Raw genomic sequence first — 22,898 nt, 5'->3', positions numbered from 1 at the left:
GTAAATCCTGCCAAACATCCATTGGTCGGTTTAAATCTGGACGGCGCTTTAACGCCGCCCAGCACTTCCGTCATGTTCGACTATTTCCGCGCTGCGCACCAATCATCACTGTGCATCCAAACACTTAGCCCCGCCCCACACATGCCGCTCACCAATCAAAGCCTTCTCTTGGCCGTAGAGCTTCAGGATTGGCTGGTAAGGTTTTGAACCAGTTAAACGGTTTCAGCGGGTGAGTTGGAGTTAGATCCAGAGAGGAGCTGTTTCTGTCGAGACTCATGAGCTGAAAACAAAGCGCTTGATTTTATCTTACATTTTTATTTTCATGTCAGTATGCGACAGACTTAGCTTCTAAGTTTATTGGAGTAGCGAGCATTGGATTTCTTTCTTCAGAAACTCGGATATCAAAGGTAAATATCGAAAGACGACGTTAGCGCTAGCGAGCTAACATCGTAGCAAATAATGTCTTGTAAGTTCGCAACAATTTAAAACTGCATTCAACTAAGTTCAGTAAACACACCGTGTTTACTCGTGACTGTCGTTTTCTTAGGTTAACACTTAAGTTAACATTGTCGAGTTTCATTGCTAGAATTCAACGTTAACTTAATGCTAGCGAGCTAAGTTGTTGCCTGGGTAACGTTAAGTTAGTATATTATATTATAAAAGGCTTTGGTTTGTGTTAGGGTGCCGTTTATTTTATTTATTTATTCATTTTACAGTATAACGATGTGAAATAGCCTGACACAGATGTGTTATTGTCGACCACATTGTTTTCAAATGGCTACCACCCTAATACTTCTGCGGAAACAGGAGACATTACGCATGCACCGACCTCACATACAAAGACCAGTGCAAAATGAACCTGTCAGTGGAAGTGTATAAAAAAAACCAATCAGAGAAACGTAGACGGTTTGTCGTTATTTTGTAATCTTTATAATGTTATAAAGCTGACACACAGCTTTGCAAAGTCAAAATATTATCAAAAGTATATTGGGCTACAATTTCCTCCACTGGCAGTGACTTGATATTACGTTTTGATTGTTTGCTAAGGTTGTTTACCTGGTTAAGTGATAACTAACGAAATTGACCTTGCTGAATTGAGTAAATGGACAATGTGATATAAAATAACATGTGTTTATGGCTTTAGTCGTGATTGTTTAGTTGGTTTAATACAGGCATGTTCAGCCATACTTAAAAGCCTGAAAAACAAAGAGAAAGGTCTTAAGCTCACTAGGTGATACTCATAAAATGATATACTCTTACTTACCATTTCCAGCCTGTTCCAACTTGTCCTGATCTTTGCTCAATCTTTGCCCCAGGCCGTCACCATGAACTCCGTACTATCATCTGTACGTTCCCTCATGCAAATGTTTGATGGCAAAACACAAGAATTCATCAGTGACATTGATAATGTCCACATGGTTTGGCTTGAGGAGATCCAACAAGAGGCCAACCGCATGTTCTCAAGGTGAGCTTGAAGTAATGTCCTAAAATTAAATCAGGAATTACTGTAGGTCTCATATTTTCCCCCACAGGTTTCCATCTTTGGATGAATCTGGCACACTGTGTTGCTCTTCTCTAAAATTGTTTTCAAGTTTTTACTAATAAAGCTGTTCTGTTATATTTCAGAGAATTTAATGCTGAACCGGAGTTAATGCCAAAAACACCATCACAGAAAAAAAATAGTCGAAGGAAGCGAGTGTCTGTGGGCCGTCAGGAAGACAATCAAGCAAAGAGAAGGTTTGTTGATTTCTTTTCACAACAGTAAGGTCAACATTTTCACATGAGCAATTTTAACATGTTTTGCCTTTTGTTTGTAACTCTGTATAAATATTCCTTTCCTGCCAAGGTTTTCAAAGGGGCGGCGCAGTAACCTTCGTGGCTCATCTGTCAAATCACTGAACTTCATTGCCGAAGAAGAATCTATTCCTGAGGCCTCCACCTCTCAAGACAGCACCACTACACAGCCAAAACGCACCACCCGCAAAAACAAACAGACAAAGTCAGAGGTCACAGAGGATGTGTTTGTCAGCCATTCACCTCAAAACAGCGGTAAAACAGAAGAGGTGCTGAACAAAAAACCAGAGCTGGTAGAGGAAGACGAGGTGGACAAAAACACCAAGGTGAACAATGACTCACCCAGCACTGCCCAGACTCCACCTAAGGTGCCTTCACCTGAGGTTGTTGTCCGCATCTCCTCATCAGACCGCTTGTCTGCTGAGCGCGCTATAAAGCAAGAGCCGTCCCCGTCCCCGTCCCCTGGGCGCACAGCGGCTAAGATAACAATAGCCGGAGGTGTGCAGAGCTCACAGCGTCGGTCGTCTATGCGCTGCTCCCTCAAGCTTCGCCACTCGCTGGCTGGTCTGCGCCACAGTATGACACAAGAGTCTGTTCGTCGCGCCTCTCGCCGTTCCATGCTTAAGAGGAAAGCAGCACGGGGAGGCAACATTAGTGGTGAGAGACTTTATTTGATTTAAATTTTTTTGTATTCTTCCTACATTAAATTGCAAACATTGGTGAGTTCTTCAACACTTTGAATCTTGTTAAACCATGTTGTTGTTGTTGTTTATTAAATCTTGCAATTGTTTTCTGATTGTAGGGGACTCTTGCATGGACTCTGAAGAGGAAGAGGAAGGGTGAGTAATAGAGTTTTTATTTACATGGATGAAAGTGGAAAAGGAGAATTAAAACTATTTGAAACAGTAACTGGTAAATGTACCTATATATTCTTATTTTTCCTATACATAAGTTGTCATGAATCCAGTGAACTCTTATTTTAAAGTGTTTTTGATGATATGAATATATTCACTGTTGTAGCATGTCTGAAGCTGTAACAGAGGAGACAAATGATGATGATGATGATGATGCTGCAGCAGAGGAATCTCCGGAAACTCCAGAGGTATAAAAGTGCTTGACAGTTAAAAGCATCAAACAGATTTGAATTTATCCAACATTTATTGATCATATTTTAAATTGTTTGTATCAAATGCTTACCCAGATTAAGCACCAAGTACATCCATCTGTTGGGCGCGTCACTCGGTCAGTGGCTGCAAACTCTCCCAGACTGGCACCCCAATCGTTGTTCATTTCTGAGGATAAAATGAGCACTCCCAACAAGAGAACAGGTATTTGACTATTTTCTTCATCAGCTCTTGTTCAATTAGGTTTTAGTAATTGTATCTTGTTAAATATGAATATTTATTGATATCTGACTGATCGTTCTGGGCAAGTGTGCTAAATCCACGTTTGCATTCATGTTTCAGTTGGCAATGAGAAGCAGCCAAGTCGGAGGTGAGTGTGTCACACATGCCCACTGAGAATCATGTTAAAATACTATATATATATATATATATATATATATATATATATATATATATATATATATATATATATATATATATATATATATATATATATATATATATATAGTCCTAATTGTGTATTTTTTAAAATACCTTCTCTGTCTCCAGGTCAAGTCGAAGCACTAAACGTAAAGCACCAGATACTGTAGAGGAAAGTCCCACAAAGAGGTTCTCTCCTCCCAAGAAAAGCCAGAGTGTAAGATGCAGAAATCTTTCTGAGTGTCATTGCTGAAAAATAGAAAATATGTGGCCGTGTGTGTGTGAAAATATGCTCTGAATTTTCTTTCTGAAATTTCTTTTGAATATACAGGCAGTCAGGCCCAACATGAGATCTTTCCTCCACACTGTGCAGAAGAACCAGATGCTGATGATGACTCCGAATTCCCTCGGCCGCACAGCTGTTATGAAGTCCTTCATCAAACACACCACTCCGATGAGGGCTGATCCCAAGGTAAGATAAGCATTTCACTTGTAGCGAAGCAAGAACATTGTTTTTAAAAATTTACCTGCATCCTTCATCTGTTCGTGTTGTTGTAGGTCTTTTATTTTTTTATTTGAGCTGTCATGATCAGTGCTGGTTACAATGCAGTTAATATTTGTTAACCGTCCAAAAATAGATTTTTTGTCTAGAATATAAATCAGTAGGTTTTTGTCCACAACATGGACCCACTTATGTGGCTTTTTTTTTTTGACAACATTTTGCAACTTGCAATAGCACAAATAAATAGGGAGAAATGTCACAAATCAAATTTCAAATTGTCATATCTGATTAAGTGTGTGTTCTTGAATTTTAATGATATTATCACTTGTATTTTTGTCAAGCTGTCAAACTATGTGGTCCTTATTTGGTTATTTTTTTCCCTCCTCTCCTCAGTTGAGTATTGGTATAGTGGTAAGTGTAATTTTGGAGTACTGAATGTTGTTTGTGGGCATTTGATGGGGTCTAACCTCCCATTAAGATACTTGATCAAATGTCTCCTCATTTACCACATACCTTTAGACAAGCCCCTTTCCCACGTTTTATTTTTTAACATAAATGTTCACATCATAGCTGAAATTGGGGCTTTGGCTCAAGATTTAGAGGGGTTGTCTGATAGACTTTGGCTTGAACAGAACCTGCAATGTTTTTGAATGAATAATTCAAAAACGATTAGGGTCAAATGCTGAGTAGAATTAGCCTATATGCAATTTAAATGTCATGTAGACAGTCTTACATGTAAACACTTGAAACTTAGAATAATTGAGCCCTACAATTTTGCGGGGTCCATGTGTGAAAGGGGCTACTGGATATTTTAACATCCTTAAGCTGTACTGTTAGTTGATTGTGTCTCTGATCCTGCAGGTCACTAATCCTCATACTTTGCAAACCATCACCAAACCTCTAACCTCACTGGTCATTCATTCTGACACATTGATTGACCAGAAGTAGAAAATAACCCATCACTCCTAATGGTGTTTGGACACGGGTGTGGTGATGCACTGGGTGATTCTTTGTTGGCTTTGTTTCATTTTGTGTTTCATTAGATGAGCTATAGTTAGAAAGCTTGTTAAAGCCACACAAAATCTATCTTTGTAGTTTCCCTCACCACTAAGCCGTAGGCAGCTCTAGCTGTGAAATGGTTCACTTTCTGTGTACTTCAGGGTATCTGCTGGTCTAAAAAAAACACATTTCCCCCAAATAAACTTTAGCTGGTTAATACGTCCATCAATTTCAGTTTTCTGCAGCTTCTCTGGATGCAGGCGTAGATGCATTATGAGGCAGCACGCTCTTAACTAGTAACAAACCCAGACCCACCTACACTCCACGACTGAGAGACACACAAACTGACTCCAATGACATTTTTGTGTGTTTAGTTTTTTCTGATGTATTTTCAATTGAGCTCAGTGACTTTAGTCACTTTATATCGGACTTTCTAGTCCAGGGCCATGATCTGACCCCTCACATGTAGATGTTGGAGACTTCTGCTGAGATGCTTCTTGTTCACATTGAATGGGGGGACGTCACACGTTTTTGAACTGTGTTGTGGTTGCTTTGCTTTATGGACTGGTGCTTGTGGTAAAAGCACCACAAGCACCGTTCATTACCCTGCACTGTCTTCCCTTTGATGCTGCATCAACAGCTGGCATGGCATGTTGTTGCACAAAAATGCATGGGTCGGCTATGTTGCATGAGAGTTGGTGACGACTGCACCAGCACCAAACTTCGGAATCAAACGTGTGAGTGATCTGTCAGACTCCATGGCCTGTCCCCATAAACATGTTAAGTAATCAATACATTGATTTAAGGAATTATTGTCACATTTGATTATAAGGAGGTCAGAAATGTTACGTGGTGAAGACAGGGGGAACCCTTTGTTTTCTGACCTGTCTGCACAGACCAGCAGTGAAAGGACAGGATGTCTGATATCATGCGTCCCTCGTGTACTGTACAATATGAACATGAACCAAACCTCCCGTCAAACTCTTTATGGCCACAGAAATGGCACAGATTCTGTCAGGAATAATTTTTTCTTGGTGTTTATTGAGGGAGGTGATTTTATTTTTTTATTTTTTTCATGATTCTGATGTTGCCAGATATTACAATGCATTTTTAACTGAAAGGAATCTGTGTTTTCTGAAAATATAGGTTTTCAAAATTCCTTTATTCTGTCTGTGTTTTCTCTCATGTCAGACAAAAGAGCGTCACAAGCTTGAAGCACTCAAAAAGAAGCAGGAGCAAGAGGATGAAAGGATGAAGAAAATGGAGGAGGACAAGAAAAAGAAACAGGACGAACTTAAAAGGTTAACGGTCACTATCCGGCAGAGTAAATACACCCTGACTGGACAGTTCAGTAATTACATTTTTTTTTTCACTAGTATAATCAGTTTTATTTATTTATAACTTCCTTTTTTTCCTGTAGGAAGAGGGACGAGAGGCTAAGAAGAGTGTTTGAGGCCAAAGTAAAAGAAGAACAGAGGGAGGAACAAAAGAAGAAGAAGATTGAACAGAAAATGGCTCAGATTGATGAGAAAAATGAGGTATTACTGGTAAACACATTTGCTGACTGAATTTGTATGTTCACCTAAGAACATTGATTTTAATTGATTGTACCTCCTTGTGTAGCGTCTGGCAGAGGAGAAGGCCAAGAAGAAGGTGGCCATAAAACGCCAAGAGGAGCTGGAGCAGAAGAAGAAGCTGGAAGAAGAGGCAAAGAGGAAGAAGATTCAACAGGCGGTGAGATGAGGCTCTTCTCTTATCTAGTCATGTCTGTTGTTGTAGCTGAGCTTCATTTGGGCCAAACACATGCTGCGGCAAAGATTTGCGCTGCTGAATACCACATCGCTATGTTGGATCTAATCATAGCTACTGAGTAATTTTACACTGTTGGTGTATATATTGGTGTGTATGAAGTAAATCCCTACTGTATGTATGAATGTTTGATGAACAAATTCAAAAAGGTTATGCCTCATGATTGCAAAATACAGTTTTTTAATCACCTCAGTTTGTTTCTCATGCCATGTGTGTTTGTCAAAACTTCAGGAGGAAGAGAAGCGGCAACTGGAGGCCAAGAAGAAGGCAGAGGAGGAGGAGCGAGCTCGTAAGCTGGCTGAGGCTCGCAGAGCACTGGAGCTGAAGAGGGAGCAGGAGAGGGAGCTGGAGAGAGAACGACAAGTTGCTGCTGAAAGGTAGTATATTAGTGCAGTAAATAAAGTGAAAAATGAGTGAAGGTATATTCAATTGAAACTTGCGCATGTGTAGATAACACAACAGTCTGTTTTTGTAACACCGTTTTTTTTTCCCCCAGGGAGAGGGTAGAAAAAGAAAAGGCTCTCGCTCTGCAGCGTGAAGTAGAGAAAGCGGCGAGAGAGAAAGAGAGAAGGGAACTGGAGGAGAAAAGAAAACTGGTAAGAAATTAAAATTTGGAACCAAAATGCCTTCAACAAGTGTCTTAACTGTGATGTTTGAGCAGATAAAATCAGATATAGTGCATATGTGGCAGATGGTACATAACAAGCTTAGGAAGTTACATGCTAAATAGAAACCACTCAAGTGATTAAAACTGCTGAAAGGCTAAATTACATTTATATATACGTATATATAATAGGGCTGTCAATCTTCCCCCCAAATCAGGTTCGAATTTCTAACCCATCTTATGTTAAATATTCGACTAACATTCGAATTTTTAATATGTTTTTTTTTTTTTTTTAACCTCATTATTGGGGGGGGGGGGGGGGGCAGCGCAGCGATGACGGTGGCGACAACGACACAGCAGAACGCAGAACAATCCTGCATAGGAGCTGTCCATGGTTACTTAACCAAAAGTCTCTTGAAGTGTTAAACAAAGACAACTATGGACTGTGGAAGTTTGAATAGCAAAAATACATAAGTTATCTTGACGTGAACCATATGTTGCGGTATATATTTAAAAAAAAAAAAAAAAAAAAAAAGGAGGAAACACGACTTCACAGGTGGGGGCGGCATCCCCCCACTCCCCCCTCCACGCGGGGGCTGCAGGGAGGGCACAGAGTAGTGGTGCAACAGATCACAGCTGATCCGTGATCAGCACACAAGTGGTCCGCGGATCTATTGATTAAAAAAAAAAGGTGTGCGTGTAGTGTGGGGACACATACGCGCACCGTGGCGGCTGAATGAACGGGCAATTAAAAAAAAACTCTGCTCGTATATTTGAAGCTGCAGCTTTACCTTGTGCACAACAACAACTGCATGCTGTTTTATCAACATGTGTACTACTCTGAACGTCGCGACGCACGTTAATTTGCCCCGTTAAAAACGTTCGAACGTCAGTTTCCACCTTCGAATGTTCTCATTTTGACTAACATTCGAATTGTATTCGAATAGCGAAGTTCGTTCTGACAGCCCTAATATATAATATCTGTGATTGGTTACCTTCAATTGGCTGTACATGTGCTGTCTGTTCAGCTGGAGCAGCAGAGGTTGGCTGCAGAGGAGAAAGCTGCTCAAGAGAGGGAAGCTGCGAAGCAGAGAGAGGCTGCTGCTGCTGTCGCTGCTGCTGCTGCTGCTAAACAAGCTGCTAAGATACAGGTAAACCAGCAACGAAAAATTATTCTTGTCTTGGGTAAATTATCACAGTGAAAGATACAGTATAGTAAAAGTATAGAAGTAATTACTACCATTTGTGATATACGTAAAATGGGTTTAGCCACATTATAGAGTCCATACATGTTCGGTGTGATTTGCTGCAGTCTTTGTAAGACCTATTCTAGACCTATTTTTTTTTTTTTTTTATTCTATTTTTTTTTAAAGACAACATGTGCAGAAGTAACCACACATTGTAAGAGATATGAAATTTAATCACAGGAACAAATCTTATTGATGATGTAATAACTTTTTCTCCCCTCCCACCTTCCTTCTGCAATGAAGACCACTAACCTGAACGTGACTGTGGATATTGAGGTAAGACCATTTTCATAGTAGCCTAGCCTTACATACATTTATTTAAAAAAAGTTCTTGATCTGTGAATGGAATGCAATGTAAAGATGGGGTTTAGTTGTAGTGGTTACTTTTTTGTGTGTTATTCCCCACAAATGATTTACCCTGAATGTTTAAAGATCTCTGCTGGTTTGTGAGACCAAGGTAAACAACGTATTTCCCCCTTGTCCCCTTCTCCCATTCAGAACTCTATCATGAGTACTCCAAAGGGAAAAGGTGGTGGCCTGAACATGACTGTGGATATTGAAGTAAGATTTTAATGATGTCCAAGTATTTTAAAGGTTCAGTGTGTAATAATTGGCAAGGTTTATTGGCAAAATCTGAATGTTCTACCCATGAATATATTTAGTGTATAAACGCTATAAAATAAAATTTGTTTGGTTTTCGTAGCCTTATAATCCTTCTTGTATATATTCATATAACAAGGGTCTTGCTTTAGAGAGCGTCGTCATCTTGTTTGTACGGCAGCCTGAGTAGGAAACAGCAGACATATTGTAAAATGGTTAAGATTTTCACCTCATCGCTCCATGCTCCTGAAATACTCCCAGTCGTCCCAGTCATGGTAAACAAGTTTTTTTGTCCTCGGAGGCCACCGTCAGTTTGTCGATGGGAGGGGTGGGTGAGAGCAAGCGAGTGAGCGCTGCAAACTAGAATCTGAACGCTGGATGTTACGGTTTCACCCCCATATTACACACTGGACCTTTAAAGATTTCTGTCTTATTACCGTAGTGTCTACCTAATATATACATAGTAAGGCCTTCATAATGTGTGTTTTATCTTCCTCCTGCAGAAGTCACCACAGTCATATGTCATCACTCCAAAGGGTGGAAACAAACCGCTGGTTACGTCCAAAAATCCAGAGGATTATGGGATGGACCAAAACAGTGACGACTCTACAGACGACGAGACCGCTCCGAGGAAACCTATTCCATCCTGGGCAGAAGGTTTGTATGGATGAGTCTCTTCAGTCTCCCAACCTGCTGTAGTGGTGTTGTACATGAATGCAATTTAGTGAGTTGTGTTACATAACAAAGCTGAAACACTTTACTAAACCACTCCTGCAAACATATGTAGATAGAACAGGCCTGTCGAGCTTTGGATTTCGGTAGTGTGGGGTTAGATGAGGGCACTGTTTTTTCAGCCTTTCCAAAATCAAAAACACATGACTGTTGATCTACTCCAGCATCAGCTTCACACATTAGTATATCCAGTGAACTACCTACAGAGGTTATGCAGTGGTAGAAGAGTACGCATGGAATGAGATATTGTCAGATTGGATTCAGGCCCCTGTCATACAGTATGTGGAAATAAATCAGATACAAATCGGATATCTGCCAACACGTCTGCAGTCTAAACAGACAGATCAGATCTTTTCTGGCAATGCGCGTTGTGCATCATCAATAATAAAATTCCCGTGCCCGCACGTTTCGCTGAACCTCTGTAGCCTGTGATTGGCACGTGGGGCTGACCTAGACTACCGTGGCCAGCTGTGGTCACTGTCACAGGAATTATTACCGTACACTGAATTCAAGAGAGGAAAAACAATCTCACAGGTCTGCTCCACGCACTCTATTTTGTAAGGACAGACACTAGATGTTCACTTTTGGCGCATTTCCACTAGCACGGCTCGGCTCGGTTGTGTTCCCATTACAACTGAGTATCACTTGGTGCCTCCTCGACGTGGGCGGGGTCGTCATAACACGGCTGCGCGAAACCGTTCCGTGTGGTGCCGTCGAGCTCCCTCTGAATTCTTTCTTCAGCAACCAGAGTCAGGAACATCTGGAGCTCCTCGACCGACCAAGGAGTGGATTTCTTCTGAAAAGCCATCTCGTGTTCGAAGTCAAACGGCAGTACAAACTGAAGCAGTGGAAAGTGGTGTCTTGTCTTGAGTCTTGTTTTTATTTACATTCTAGTCGGTTGTCGCGCGGTTACGACGCTTCCAGTGACGACACTCATCGGCCAATCAGTGGAAGGCAGTCGGCTGACGTCACGTTTTAGTAACGCTTCGGCTCACTTGGAACCAGGGCTGAGGTGATACCAAAAGTGTACCTGGTTGCAGGTACTGCGTGCTAGTGGAAACACGCAAATAGCGCACCGAGCCGAAGCGCGCTAGTGGAAACGCGCCATTTGTAAACGGTGACATGTTGGATATAAACTCTGAGCACCAGACTCACCTTCGTTCATAATTATTATGGAATCATAACGTGAACTAATAAATCTCCCATCTTTAAAAGGTTCACTTGTTTATGTCCTCTTCAGCGGGTTGTTTCATGCAGGCAAAGCAGGTGTAAATGCAGATATCTGATATGGGTCACTTCTGATAGAACATGTAAACAGACAGTCAAATCAGAACTGGGCATCAAGGCCTGTAGTGTAAAGACAGCCTTTAATGTGCGGGATGGCATCAGAGTTGGAGTTAATGTAATGCCTCTTGAAACATTACAAAGACAGACAGCATTTTCAATCAACTCATGAAATAAACATTCAGCGGTTATCCACAGCTTGGCTGAAAACCTGCAACAGTTGTTATTTCTGTGGACGTGCCTGTTAGTGTTTAGTAATTAGTAATATACTGGTTTGTTTGTTGTAAAGTATATAACCTCAGTCTTGAATTGTGTTTTCTCAAATGAAAACATTGTTTCTATTTTTTCTCCCTCCCAGGTCCAAACCTGCAGCAGATCATTATGAAGCAGTACTTCAAGCCTCCTAATTTGGACTCTTTCTTTGGGAAAATTGAGGCACCAAAACTGGAGAACATCTTCTACAAGAGCAAGCCTCGCTATTTTAAACGCACCAGCTCTGCTGTCTGGCACTCTCCTCCAATGGGAACCAAGTGATGTCTGTACAATGATACATACACTGTTGTATAAAGTTTATTCTTTTTTGTTTTAAAAGCCTGTTTCCAATAAAAGTAACATGTTTTTCCACTATTAAAGTTGTTTAATAAAGGTTTTAGATCAACATTTTAGAAATGTTAATAGTTTGTAAAATATCATGGATTTAAGTGACACGTGATGGAACTGATGCTTTACTTGTACTTGAAATTGAGTCTGTATTATAACTCAGTGGGATCTGATAATTGAAAGTTTTTTGCCAAACTAACAGCAAAAACTTTCCTTTGTGTGAGTGGTAACTGTGAATGATAGAATGGGATTGATTGAGTCTATTAAAATGATTGGTTGCTCCAAAATATTGTGCAGGTTGCAGCTTTTCAATGGATCAATAATACATTTGGACACCAAGGTTTCCAGTGATCAGTTGGACATGCAGCTGCAAATGTGTGCACACTTTTACCTCTGAGGTTGGTTGACATGAAAGTGTTATCTGTCACACCTGGTGCTACAAATTTAGGCAAAGAGTTGTCAAAGACCTGGCACAGCCCTTAACAATTTTGATGTAGCTGCTGTTTAAAAGACATGGCGTTGTAGCAGAGTGGCATTACAATCACAAGTGTGATGACTTTGATTGTATGCTTACGTCCGCTGTGCACATGGCATATTTCTCCCGCCCCCTTAACAGATGACGGTGTTGCCAGATTGCGAGGTTTTCTGTTTTTATCTGGTTGTACTTGGTAAGCGACTTCGACATGTCTAGTGCCCAAATCAACCAAAAAAATCTAAAACCAGCCGTACTTTATTGATTCAGTGTAACTTATACTTAACTGGGACATTGTTATCTGATAACCAGGGCAGTTTAAAACAAACCAAAAAAATGTAAACACATTTTCACACCACAATTAATCAGACATAACCTTCTTTTTACAGTCTATGGACATAACAAACAGCAACTGCTAATGGTGAATTCAGCGTACTTCTTCCATTGTAAAATGTTTTCATTCATTTATTATTTTATGGGATGTTAACATAGACTGTAAAAGAAGGATGTTAACAACAAAAATCTGTTGAAAATCTGTTATATACAGTGGTGAGTGTTTTAACGCTTAATGTAACGTCACCCGAATAGAAAAAAAGAAGCTTTTTGCTAAGTTTGGGCGGTTTCTAAACTCTTACCTGCGTTTTTTTCGGTCATATCTGGCAACCGCGGCGGCGCTGACGCTGAGAGACGCTCAGTCGCTCAGTCACTACGTCTCATACAGACAAGAGGGGTCACGTTAGCTGCTCTGCACATTCATTGATACCGCTGGTCCTAAATATTACCCCGCTACACAACCACTGTCGTCTGTGAAGAGTCCCACACCGACACAGCAGGTAGGTCTGTGTACCTTTCCTGTAAGATTTGCCTGTCGTGCTGTCGTTGTCTCTGGGATGTATGAACAGTTGCTAACAGTGGTAACGTTAGTTTCTTAACGTTACTGGTAGCTGTCGTCACGTAGCTTCCCTGTGTGGTAGAAGAACATGTTAGACTGATCTATAAAGTAATATTATCGACAGGTAGTGTCACTTTCCCTGTTTAGTTTAGTGTCGAAGTTGGCCAACATGTTAGCAAGCCTTGCTATCAGCCCACCTTGACCCGACGTCTCTTTATATAAGCAGGTAAACACAGTCTGTCTCTCTCCACGGTCCAACTCCCAGACACAAGCTAATTACCTTGTCCCTGACTTTGAACAATAGTGTCTCATTTAAACACCTTATCGGGTTGTCTGTCCCTGCCCGTGAGGTGAAGGTCAATTTGTCTGAGTCAATATAAATAAATGCAGTGTCTCCTCAGGGGGTCCATGCACCCAAACCAGGACATTGCACAGTTACTTCATCAGGACGTTTATTTTGTAAAGTATTAGGCTACTTAAGACTGATCACAGTGAGGTGGATTGCCATATTGATTGTTACATGTACAACATTTTGAAAATCCACCTATTCACTGGGGTCAAGGCAGGAATCTCAAGGACGGATAATATCTTAGACCTAAAATGAAGTGCATGGATAAAGACAACTAGTGTAAGTGAGGAAAACCTGTTTGTTGGTCTGTTTCAGTGTTGGATTTAGATATTTGTTACCATGACTGGTGTGCATGCTTTTATTTAAATCTGTTTAGCTTCAGTGTGGTGGTGGTGAGATGATTGATGTGTCAGGTGATGTTGGCAGGGGTGAGGTAACATTAGCCTGTGTCAGCTGTGTTTTAAAGTGCCTTAGTTAGTCGTCTGTCTTTTTCAGTTCAAGTATCTGTCCAGGTCTTTTAGTAGCAGTTAGTTTAGTTAGAGGAGCTTGTTTTCCCTGTAAAATATGTCTGTAATGTTATGTACTGCCTTAAATTTGATCAGTATAAGGCTGTGGTGGACATTTGCTCACTCACTTCTGCATCATTTTAATCCATACAGAAATGACATCGCAGATCAGACAAAACTTCCACCAGGACTGTGAGGCTGCTATTAACAGACAGATCAACCTGGAGCTGTATGCCTCCTATGTTTATCTCTCTATGGTAAGAAATGCTTTCAAGCCGGTCGCCTGCTATCTGCTGCTGCTGTTTGTGATGAAACAAAGGTTTTCACGTCTTTCTTTTGTGTTCATTTTTAGGCCTACTACTTTGAGAGGGATGATAAATCCCTGCCAAATTTTGCAAAGTTCTTTCGCGCACAGTCCAAAGAGGAGAATGAGCACGCAGAGAAGCTGATGGGTCTGCAGAACAAGAGGGGAGGCAGGATTTTCCTTCAGGACATCAAGGTATACACTGATGTTTCTACTTTACTATGTTACAGTTGGTCAACAATTAAATGTTGGTCAAATGGGGTGCAAGTAGCATTTTATGATGAAATCATTCGCTATCAGTTGGTTATTTTTGTGAATTCAGCATGTCATGAGTATTGATTTGTCATTAATTATTCATGTCTGTCGCAGAAACCCGATAGAGATGAGTGGGGGAGCGGCCTGGAGGCTTTGGAGTGCGCCCTGCAGCTGGAGAAGAGTGTGAACCAGTCTCTGCTGGACCTGCAGAAAATGGCAACTGAACACAATGACCCTCATGTAAGCAGCAAACTGAGGGCTGATGTGTACAAAGGCTCTGGCTGTGTCGTGTCCCAACTCCTTCACAGCTGCAGGAAATAATCTGCTGCCGTTTTACTCTGTGCTATATTTGGCACTTGACTTGATTCTTCATTTTAAAGATGCATTTCACTGTTTGTAGTTAGTGAGAGAGAGAGAGACTGCACATTAAATCTCAGCTTGTAGGAACAGGTATACTTCATTGTTAAATATCACAATACATTCACATTTACAATACAGCTGTTTTCATTTTATTTTCTGTCATCAGACAATGGAGCGAGTATAAAATCTAATCACAGCTCATTAATGCTTCATTAAACAGCACTCATCATTATCAAGCTGCTGAGCTGTAGATAAAATCATTTTTATGATAGTCATAATCATCAGGACAGATTGTTATTCAGCGCTGAGGCCATAAGAAGAACATCCAGTATCTGCCATCTCGAGGATCTGACAGTTTGATAAGATGCAACATTTTGTCTTTTATTTTCCACAGATGTGTGACTTCATCGAAACACATTTCCTGGATGAGCAGGTGAAATCTATCAAACAGCTCGCTGACTGGATCTCAAACCTGCGTCGCATGGGAGCCCCTCAGACCGGCATGGCCGAGTACCTCTTTGACAAACACACCATGGCTGAAGAGGGCAGTTAAACCACACTGTGACACTGATCATCATCCTGCTCACCTCTGCATGTCACTCTGCCCCCTCCAACCCTCCTCGTGTACTGCATTTGTTTGCAAAGCCATAGAAAGCTCTCGACACTGCGCCACTCCAGACCTCACTTGACGTTACATTCCAGTTTACAAGCTTTTATTGCGGTGTTTTGTAGAAATAAAGATCAAACAGACAACACACCTCTTATGTGTTTAACTTGTATAGTTTACTGATGGTAGTATGGTGGCTAAAACAATCATTTAAAGGGATAGTTCAACATTTTGGCGAATTCGCCTATTGCCATAATCCCTATAGTCGTAATAATAGGTTCATTACCTTTAATTATCGGTGCATGTTGTTTTGAGATCCGCGGGGCAGAGATGCGAGCTGCTCAGCTAACACAATGGAGGTGAATGGTACGAGGTCCCCTGTCCCTCATCAAACTCATCAAATACACTATCAGTCAACTCCAAAACGCTCTCATGGAGAAGTTGTGACCTGCATATTCATCACGCTATGAAATAATAATGCATCATTACAAGACAGAGTTGTTTTTGAGGCAAATGCGTAGCCAGAACTACATTTCAGACACGGCTGCTGGGCGGAGTGATTTCAAAAGCAAAAGTAGTTCTGAGTATTTGCTTCGTGTGTCGTACTGTTACATAATTATACATGATTATTTCATAGTGTGATGAATGTGCAGGTCACAACTTCTCCACGAGAGCGTTTTGGAGTGGATTGTGTATTTGATGAGTTTGATGACCGTTTACCTCCATTGCGTTATCTGAGCAGCTCGCGTCTCTGCCCCGCGGATCTCAATCTCAATAGGTGAACTTGCCGAAATGTTGAACTATCCCTTTAATATTTGCACTGAAATTCGAAATCAGCTTTTAAAAAAATATTTATTTCTCTGTGACCATTATGTGTGGAGCTGGACTGTGCCACCAAGACACTTAAAGACTAACTGAGTGTTAGTGACTAATGTTCCCTATGATTTTACTACTGAGTCATACCAGACACCCAGCTCATAAGACTTTGACCAGTTGATCATTGGTTCAGTCACCACTGAGGTACCTCAGTGTTTGAGATTGGCACTTTAAGATGGCACACTTAACCCTCCATAGACAGCACATGTACATAATTATTACTATTCATGTCAAACTGCCTGTCAGTGAGTGTCCTCATGAAGTACAGAGTGGCTCCTTAATATGCCTCAGGTTTAGGAGTTGAATTGCTCATGTTAACTGGATATGGTGACACAATAAGGCAATCACACAGCAATTCATTTAAATGAATTCAATGTTGTCTGAACACGGATGTGGATAACCAGGTGAAAGCCAGTTCTTTGTTGATTGCTTCCCCCTGCAGATGCTTTATATATTTTATGAATATACAGTATGTAGTTGTGAATTATACAATATCCTTGTATAATCAGAAAATAAAGGAGTGTACAAATCATTTCAGGTTTTAATTTTTATTGAAAAAAAAAAAGTTAAAATGACAAAAGAAGCATGGTAGGTAATATTCATTAAAGAGTACACTGATGGAAACAATGCTAAAACTACTAGAGTATAAGAATATACACGTTTTGGCTTCTTTTCATTGAGTCTCTGGAGAAACTGTAAAGTTTTTTTTTTTTCTTCCTTCACATATTGACGGTTAAATCTCATAAGGTGCTTTTTGCATTACAAGTAGGTTAATTCTTCTGCAAGAGTTTGTCAGGAAGTAAGAGATTAACTCTGTTAGGAACAAATGCCTTTCAAATGTGTGTATGGCTTTAGATGACGTAATGCGTTTCAGACGTAACATAGGTCAGTACCTGTGCGTGTGTGTGAAATATTTTGAATGCCGCATATGGTAGAAAAACAGTGGGTCAATCCTGTTCCCTCCCTCCCGCCGCCTTGTTCACCCCCCCACCGTCCACCAGGACCCCCAGCAGGTCTCCCTCAGCCAGTGAGATTCCTGAATCATTGGGGGAGTTTTGCTGATTGGTTTCTTGTTGCGATGACGCTGCAGTGGACACTGTGTTCATGTTATTGCTTGGCCCGCTGTTGGCGCCCCCATTGCTTGCCCTCATGTTGGCGCTGAAGTTCCCATGGTTACTAAAATTACTGTGACTTGTGCCGTTACAGAGAGTTCCCGTTGTGCCAGAGCCGTTGGTGCCTGTTGCATTAATGCTGCTAGAGCTGCTGCTGCTGGGATTACCGGGATTTGCTGCGGTTGTTCGAGAGGGAGGGGTGAACGAGAACACCCTTTCTCCTCCACTTCCTGCAGCTCGAGCACTTGGAGGTCCGGGCTGACTGTCGGCTGGGGGGGGGTTGTCCAGAGTGAGGCGAGGAGGGGGAGGCCGGCGAGACAGCAGGCCGTGTCCTGGTCTGAGTTTAGATATTGGGCAGAGTTCAGGCGGAGGGTCAGGGAAGGAGAAAGTTGGGGCGCTCTGCATCTCGCCATCCTCACTCAGCCAGGGGAAAGCAGAGGATGGAGGTTGGGGGATGTGGCCGGGGGTGTCGGGAGGCAGCAGCTGTGAACCCACCATCGGATGGGCGAGGGAGCTGCTGCTGCGATCCCATTCACTCTGGGCTCTCCGGGCGGGGCGAGGGCGGGGGACCGCAGGGGGAACGCAGTGGATCGGCGTTTGTGGGCAGCTGTAGAAACCCGGCCTCTCGTACAGAGGCATGGTGGAGAAGGCGTAGTCTGGGTCCCTCTCCCCGTTCAAAGGCTGGCGAATTTGGCTCGGAGTGGATGGAGCCTCTGAGTGCAGGTAGAGAGGGAAGCGACTCAGCGGAGCCCCAGGGCGGCGGCGCAGCAGGGAGACCCGGGAGGAGCGAGGAAAGTTAGGAGACTGCACACCGAGGAGACGACCCAACCCTCCCAGCAGCGGGGTGGAGTAGTTGGCCTCTTCGTGTTCTTTGATCTGCTCCAGATTGGACTGAAACTCCATCTCCTCCTTGGGGACACTGGTTTAGATCACACAGATGGTTACATGACCGAATATTTCAGAACCTTTCTGCCAAGAAATAAAGACATCACTGAACCTGATATCCAGGGCTGAACCCATGAAGGAGGGTTTGCGGTGTTCGGCACTGGCAGCAGTATAGGGCGGCTGAGGTTCAGCCTCATTCCAGTACATATCCCTCTCAACCAGCGGCAGGCTGTCGTACATCTCATCCACAGACAACAAGGACACCTGGGACACAGTGAAAACAACATCAAGTAGATGAAGACAGCTACTGTTTATACAGTTGTTCAAGTATAAACATCAAAAAAGCTTGGTTTGGATTCAAACCTGTAAATTGCGATCAACAAGCCAGTTGGTCTCAAAGTCATCATCATCTTCACCAAAAGGGTTTATGAGTTGCTCAGCCACCTGAAAATGCCAACAACGCAGTTCAGGGTTGTACAAATCAATAACATCGATGTATCAAACAAGTGATCGGATGTGTCTAACCTTCAGCCAACCAACGTAGAAGAAAAACTGCAACAGGGTGAAGACAGGCAGGTAGAAGTCCAGATCATGACCAGGGTAACCCCGAGTTGGATCCAAGAACTGACGACCAATCAGACAAGCCAGGAAAAAGCTGTAGACAGCAACTGTCGCCACCTAATTAAAAACATTCATCAAGTCTGGTAGTGTTTCACAGCAACCTCACAGAAAAATGTAGCAAGTCTCTAGAAGAGTTGTTTTATTGCTCTTCTGGTTACATCTCAAATCTTGATTAGATTGTGTGAATCACATGATGATTACTGTAAAAACACAATTAGATTTCGAAGCAGCACAAACCAGGGGCCACAGTCACAGTCATTGGCAGCGTTGTTTTTCTGGCACACAGTCATTGTGCAATTATTGCTAACTGAAAACTACTAAATCTACTTGTTCTACCGCCACGGCATCAACAAAACCTGAGTATAGACAAGAGGCAGGCTGATCCAGTCATAGCCGTACAGCTTCATACACTTTGCCCGCAAACTATTCAATTCCTGAACAGAGAAAAAGCAGGACACAAAGAAACCACTCTTTTAAAAAAGGCTTCCAAGCCGACATGTTTTAACAAATTGACAACTAATCAGGCTCCGGCGGCCTGCAGAGAGACACACATGAACACCTACAGTGAGGATGGCTGTGAGCGCCACGTCATTGTTGATTCTCCCCTCGGTCCGAGCTCTCAGAGCCAGACTGACGAACCACATGCAGGGGACCCAGAACTTGTTATGAGGAGATCGCAGGTCCTCCAGGTGCCTCAGCTCCTCTGATGTCATCAAACCTGAAACAGAAACATGGCGTGGAGACAAAAGCAACCAGAACAATAAAACAGAAAAGAGCCCCATATTAGAGCCCGCAGCTCTGGATGTGGCAGCCCAGCGAGCAGTGAATTTCAGTGGTTTCATCACCAGGCCGTACCTGCCTGCACCAGGTGCTCCATGGTGGGGAACCTCTTGTAGACGGCCGTGCTGACGGAGCGGTAGATGAGCACACCAGACAGGTTGGCATATCTCATGAGAGTCCGGCGTGTCAGCCTGGAAGCTTCATCAGCCCCACGAACATGTCCACCCACCAAAGCTGCCAGGCGGTCCGGCCAGGGGACATTCTCAAACTGGCCCCACCAGCGGGACACGACCAAGGTCACGTAGAAACCTGGTCCAAAACAATAAAAAAAATCTAAATTGTGGAGACATTGTATCTAAGAATTTAGATTGATGACTGAGAACTGCACGTTTGTACGATCTTTCAGGTTTTATTGAGATGATGGTGGAGTTAAACTAGGATATCAGTGTAACTGAAGATCATAAGGTATTAAACCATCCCCAACCCCAACTCACCCAACACAAAGGACACAGGGATGAGCTCTGCATAGCGGTCACAGTATATTGAAAGCTTCTCAAACAGCCTCTTCTGGTCGTCGTTGAACACAAACCTGGTGAAGGAAGCATCTGCTGAGATGACAACTGAGGAGGGATGACAGTTCTTTCTGCACTAATGTACACATTTCTTCTACCATGACAAAAAAGTATTTGCTCAGTTTCTTCTTAAAACTGGAAAATGATTTTGTTTCAGCAACATACAAACTTCCCTTATTATAAGCGGTAAAACTTTATCTTTAATGTGTTAGTTTGTTAGAATAAAAAAAGGTCTGCTAATGTTGACTTGGTATGTTTTAATAATGAGAAAAGTTATTGTAATATGAAAAACATATCTTGTTTTATATTTTCTTGTTCGTAAGAGTGAATGAGCAAATATTTCTTTCACTAAACCTGGTGGTGAATAAAAATAGATGCTGTTACAGATGCACACACCTCTAAATTCTCCCCACTGAATGAATACACATTGTTAAATAATATCACAATTGGAGATAATAAATCAGCCCCGGCTTATGTATTGGCTTATATTGACTTATTATGACAAAGTTTAGCTTCTAGAGAGTACTGTATTTTTCAACAGAAGAATGTCGGTATATACAGTATATGAACCTAAACAAGGGGAAAGATGATTATTAGAAAAAATAGCGACATCAGGGATACAAATTCAGTGTGGGTCAACCAATAGCCACTCTCTCTGCAGACAGGAGGACAAGATCAACTACAACTAAGGCTCAGTGTTTTCTCTCAAGCAAGTACCTGTAAACAACACTGAAGAAGTAGTAGAGCAGAGTGAAGATGATGAGCTCTCTGTAGAGCAGTTTATAAACGCTGCCTTTCCATCGCAGCAGCAGGTGAAAGAAGGTTCCCAGACCTGCATCAGCAACCCTGCGGGAGTACGTTACTGTCATTGCTGCGGCTGCTGCTGCTGCTTCTGTTGCTGCTTGCTGGCCAACCTGCTGGCTGACTGTGGCCTGACATGAAGGAGACCAGTGTGGTGTTGTTTTCTCTGCTTCGTCTTAGCTCAGCGTCAGCGATCAGCCTGGATCTCATAAGGCCAGTGTGGTCATAAATCTGAAATTGTTGAGTAGAACAAACCGGGACGTTATAGCTGAAATGTTCATATTACTTATTCTATAATCACAGATTGAGATATCTAACACTCATGGTGAATATTAAACTCACACTTCCTCTAACTTTCATTTCCCATCATCTACAGACTTAATAATTTTCCACATTTTTTAACATCTACAATACATAACTATATCTGAGGAGATGTTTGCAGAGCTACAACAGGCAAATACAGAATCCGAGGGTCACATAAGGTCAAATTTACCAACTCAAACAGAAGACTGTGAAGTTGTGGCTACTCACCACTGGATATGAAAAGGTCTGGCCATCGCACTCACTGTGGCTCGAGACGTGTGCGGGCGGGCGGCGTCTGGGGAGAATGTTGGAGAAGGGAAAGCAGAAAAGAAAAAGAGAGCAAGGGGACCCGTACACCTCCGGTCACTTGATGTGTTAATCTGTTCCAGCAACAAAGCTGCATTGTGAGTCCAGGTCCTGTTAATCTGAACAAATCTGAGGACAGCAGAGCAACCCACACTGCCACAAATAGGTTGGTCAAAGGCACAACTGCTCTGTGGTTGAGTTTTGTTTTTTTTTGGGGGGGGGGGGGGGGACATATGACCTTGTGAAACCAAATTTCAGCAACTTCACTTGCTACTGTTGAACTCTCATGTCATTTCATATCTGTAGACACTTTTGAACATTTACTCTCATTTCTGGATATCAGAGAGGAAACTTTATTAATTTCTACTTGAAGCATCCTGCAGCATTTGATGATATAAAGCTCCTGGTCAGGTGAGACTGCAGTTGACGCCCCCCTGCTGGAAGAAATGTGCACAGCTGAGTTGCTACTGGTTAGAAAGCGTTAGTGATTAACCCTTCCTGTCTAACCAGAGGACCAGCAGCAGCAGCAGCAGCAGCAGGGCGAAGTGCGAACAGAGTCTAACTTGCCAAATCCTGAATCCAGAGATTATCAGAGAACTATTTTGCAGATTTTGGATCCAGTGGCAACAACTGGGGGACAGTTTGGTGAGTATATTTATGTGTTTTCCCCCCCTCAACTCAACCTGGAAGTCTAATCTATCACACCCACATGTGTGTGTGATACTTGCAGGATACTGTTTCCTACCTTATGTTTACACTGGATATCTCAAGCTCATGTATCTGCAGTGAACAGAGAGGGAAGTTATAGTTTAACACTGTGGAGGTCATGTTCTGTCCACTGGAAGACTTTTGACTGTGCAGGTTTACAAAGCCGAATGTTTATGAACAATTTGGTTGTCATGTGATTTTGACTTGCAGTTTGTAACTCTGCCTTTTCTGTACTTTGGGTGCTGCACAGCTACAGACATCAAGACCATCACATGCCACTTAATGAGTTTGACAAACTAAATCTTGGCTGGAGAAACTTGGAGCGTCTGACGAGTCTCTGCGCCGCCTCAGAGGGAGAGAGACATGGATGCTTTTGAGGGAATCCACAGCGTCCAGATTTCTTCCTCTCCACCAGCTTCAGCTTCTTCCAGCCGGGGATATGAAGTCCTCAAGACGGGAAGGTCTGGAATAGCA

General features: G+C 42.3%; 3 protein-coding genes across 3 annotated transcripts; 2 read left to right on the top strand and 1 right to left on the bottom strand.

Annotated features, from left to right (window-relative positions):
- Nucleotides 1-247: 247 nt before the first annotated feature.
- On the top strand, nt 248-11,820 carry incenp (inner centromere protein). Its single transcript, XM_083973037.1, has 20 exons — nt 248-407; nt 1,317-1,465; nt 1,627-1,737; nt 1,847-2,451; nt 2,597-2,633; nt 2,815-2,896; nt 2,996-3,122; nt 3,261-3,288; nt 3,468-3,555; nt 3,670-3,810; nt 6,031-6,140; nt 6,260-6,377; nt 6,463-6,573; nt 6,880-7,025; nt 7,145-7,244; nt 8,281-8,403; nt 8,743-8,775; nt 8,998-9,060; nt 9,603-9,756; nt 11,474-11,820. Exons 2-20 carry the CDS (start codon nt 1,326-1,328, stop codon nt 11,647-11,649), a joined length of 2,493 nt encoding a protein of 830 aa, XP_083829163.1. The 5' UTR covers nt 248-407; nt 1,317-1,325; the 3' UTR covers nt 11,650-11,820.
- Nucleotides 11,821-12,915: 1,095 nt separating this feature from the next.
- On the top strand, nt 12,916-16,774 carry fth1b (ferritin, heavy polypeptide 1b). The gene is made up of 5 exons (XM_083973151.1): nt 12,916-13,020; nt 14,088-14,191; nt 14,287-14,433; nt 14,608-14,733; nt 15,248-16,774. The coding sequence occupies exons 2-5, from the start codon at nt 14,090-14,092 to the stop codon at nt 15,404-15,406; spliced, it is 534 nt and encodes a 177-aa protein (XP_083829277.1). The 5' UTR covers nt 12,916-13,020; nt 14,088-14,089; the 3' UTR covers nt 15,407-16,774.
- A 509-nt stretch (nt 16,775-17,283) lies between these two features.
- Nucleotides 17,284-21,175, bottom strand: best1 (bestrophin 1; the record flags this gene model as incomplete). The annotated part of the gene is made up of 9 exons (XM_083973128.1): nt 17,284-18,367; nt 18,446-18,597; nt 18,697-18,777; nt 18,859-19,011; nt 19,311-19,388; nt 19,518-19,672; nt 19,810-20,043; nt 20,229-20,323; nt 21,024-21,175. The coding sequence occupies 9 exons, from the start codon at nt 21,173-21,175 to the stop codon at nt 17,284-17,286; spliced, it is 2,184 nt and encodes a 727-aa protein (XP_083829254.1).
- Nucleotides 21,176-22,898: the final 1,723 nt, after the last annotated feature.

Source organism: Trachurus trachurus, assembly GCF_905171665.1.
Source record: "Trachurus trachurus genome assembly, chromosome: 6".
NCBI classification, from domain to species: domain Eukaryota; kingdom Metazoa; phylum Chordata; class Actinopteri; order Carangiformes; family Carangidae; genus Trachurus; species Trachurus trachurus.
This window is presented reverse-complemented; position numbering and strand designations above follow the sequence as displayed.

Bases quoted from the DNA above. Each gene is read 5' to 3' on its own strand.
- incenp (XM_083973037.1), top strand. From the start codon at position 1,326: ATGAACTCCGTACTATCATCTGTACGTTCCCTCATGCAAATGTTTGAT. The intron at 2,634-2,814 runs GTGAGTAATAGA...TCACTGTTGTAG, and splicing joins TCTGAAGAGGAAGAGGAAGG to CATGTCTGAAGCTGTAACAG. The intron at 3,556-3,669 runs GTAAGATGCAGA...TTGAATATACAG, and splicing joins CTCCCAAGAAAAGCCAGAGT to GCAGTCAGGCCCAACATGAG.
- fth1b (XM_083973151.1), top strand. From the start codon at position 14,090: ATGACATCGCAGATCAGACAAAACTTCCACCAGGACTGTGAGGCTGCT. The intron at 14,434-14,607 runs GTATACACTGAT...TGTCTGTCGCAG, and splicing joins TTTTCCTTCAGGACATCAAG to AAACCCGATAGAGATGAGTG. The intron at 14,734-15,247 runs GTAAGCAGCAAA...TATTTTCCACAG, and splicing joins CTGAACACAATGACCCTCAT to ATGTGTGACTTCATCGAAAC.